Raw genomic sequence first — 627 nt, 5'->3', positions numbered from 1 at the left:
GCCCCGGCCCCGACACTGACGCTTCTGCCGCTTCGGGCTCGGGATGGCCAACAGTGGTGGAGGGGTAGCCCGATAGGGAGCAGAGATAAGCTACGTGGCCAGAGGGAGATAAGGCTGTTCCCCGTTTGCAGGAGGAGAGGATGAAGAGCGGGACTGAGCCAGGGCACGCTCATGGGCAGGGAGGGGTTGCAAGGAGCTGCTGGGGTTTTTGCCACAGTGACCGTCTTTTCTCTCAAATCACTCAGTGCCTCCTCGTTTTGTGGTCCAACCCAACAACCAAGATGGCATTTACGGTAAAGCCGGGGTGCTGAATTGCTCCGTCGATGGATACCCCCCTCCAAAAGTCATGTGGAAGCACGCCAAAGGTACGGGTGAGAGATGGCACCGCGCGGGGACCTCCGTGGGGGCAGGTGAGAGTCCCGTTGCGGGTGTCTCACAAGCTGGTCTCTGCATTCCCTCCTAGGAAGCGGCAACCCTCAGCAGTACCACCCCATACCCCTTACGGGCCGCATCCAGATCCTGCCCAACAGCTCCCTGCTCATCCGCCACGTGCTGGAGGAGGACATCGGCTACTACCTCTGCCAGGCCAGCAACGGGGTGGGCACAGACATCAGCAAGTCCATGTTT

The 627-nt window shown here is 60.4% G+C and overlaps 1 protein-coding gene across 1 annotated transcript in view; it reads left to right on the top strand.

Annotated features, from left to right (window-relative positions):
* LOC104280186 (Down syndrome cell adhesion molecule-like protein 1) overlaps nucleotides 1-623 on the top strand; it is a gene marked incomplete at both ends in the record, with an annotated part of 8,176 nt that extends 7,553 nt beyond the window's left edge. Inside the window, 2 exons of the mRNA XM_009877761.1 lie at nucleotides 246-365; nucleotides 464-623. Coding sequence (XP_009876063.1) covers nucleotides 246-365; nucleotides 464-623 — 280 coding nt within the window. The remainder of the gene's footprint in view (nucleotides 1-245; nucleotides 366-463) is intronic.
* Between the last annotated feature and the right edge of the window lie 4 nt (nucleotides 624-627).

This window comes from Apaloderma vittatum, unplaced genomic scaffold (genome assembly GCF_000703405.1).
Source record: "Apaloderma vittatum isolate BGI_N311 unplaced genomic scaffold, ASM70340v1 scaffold25471, whole genome shotgun sequence".
Taxonomy (NCBI): domain Eukaryota; kingdom Metazoa; phylum Chordata; class Aves; order Trogoniformes; family Trogonidae; genus Apaloderma; species Apaloderma vittatum.
This window is presented reverse-complemented; position numbering and strand designations above follow the sequence as displayed.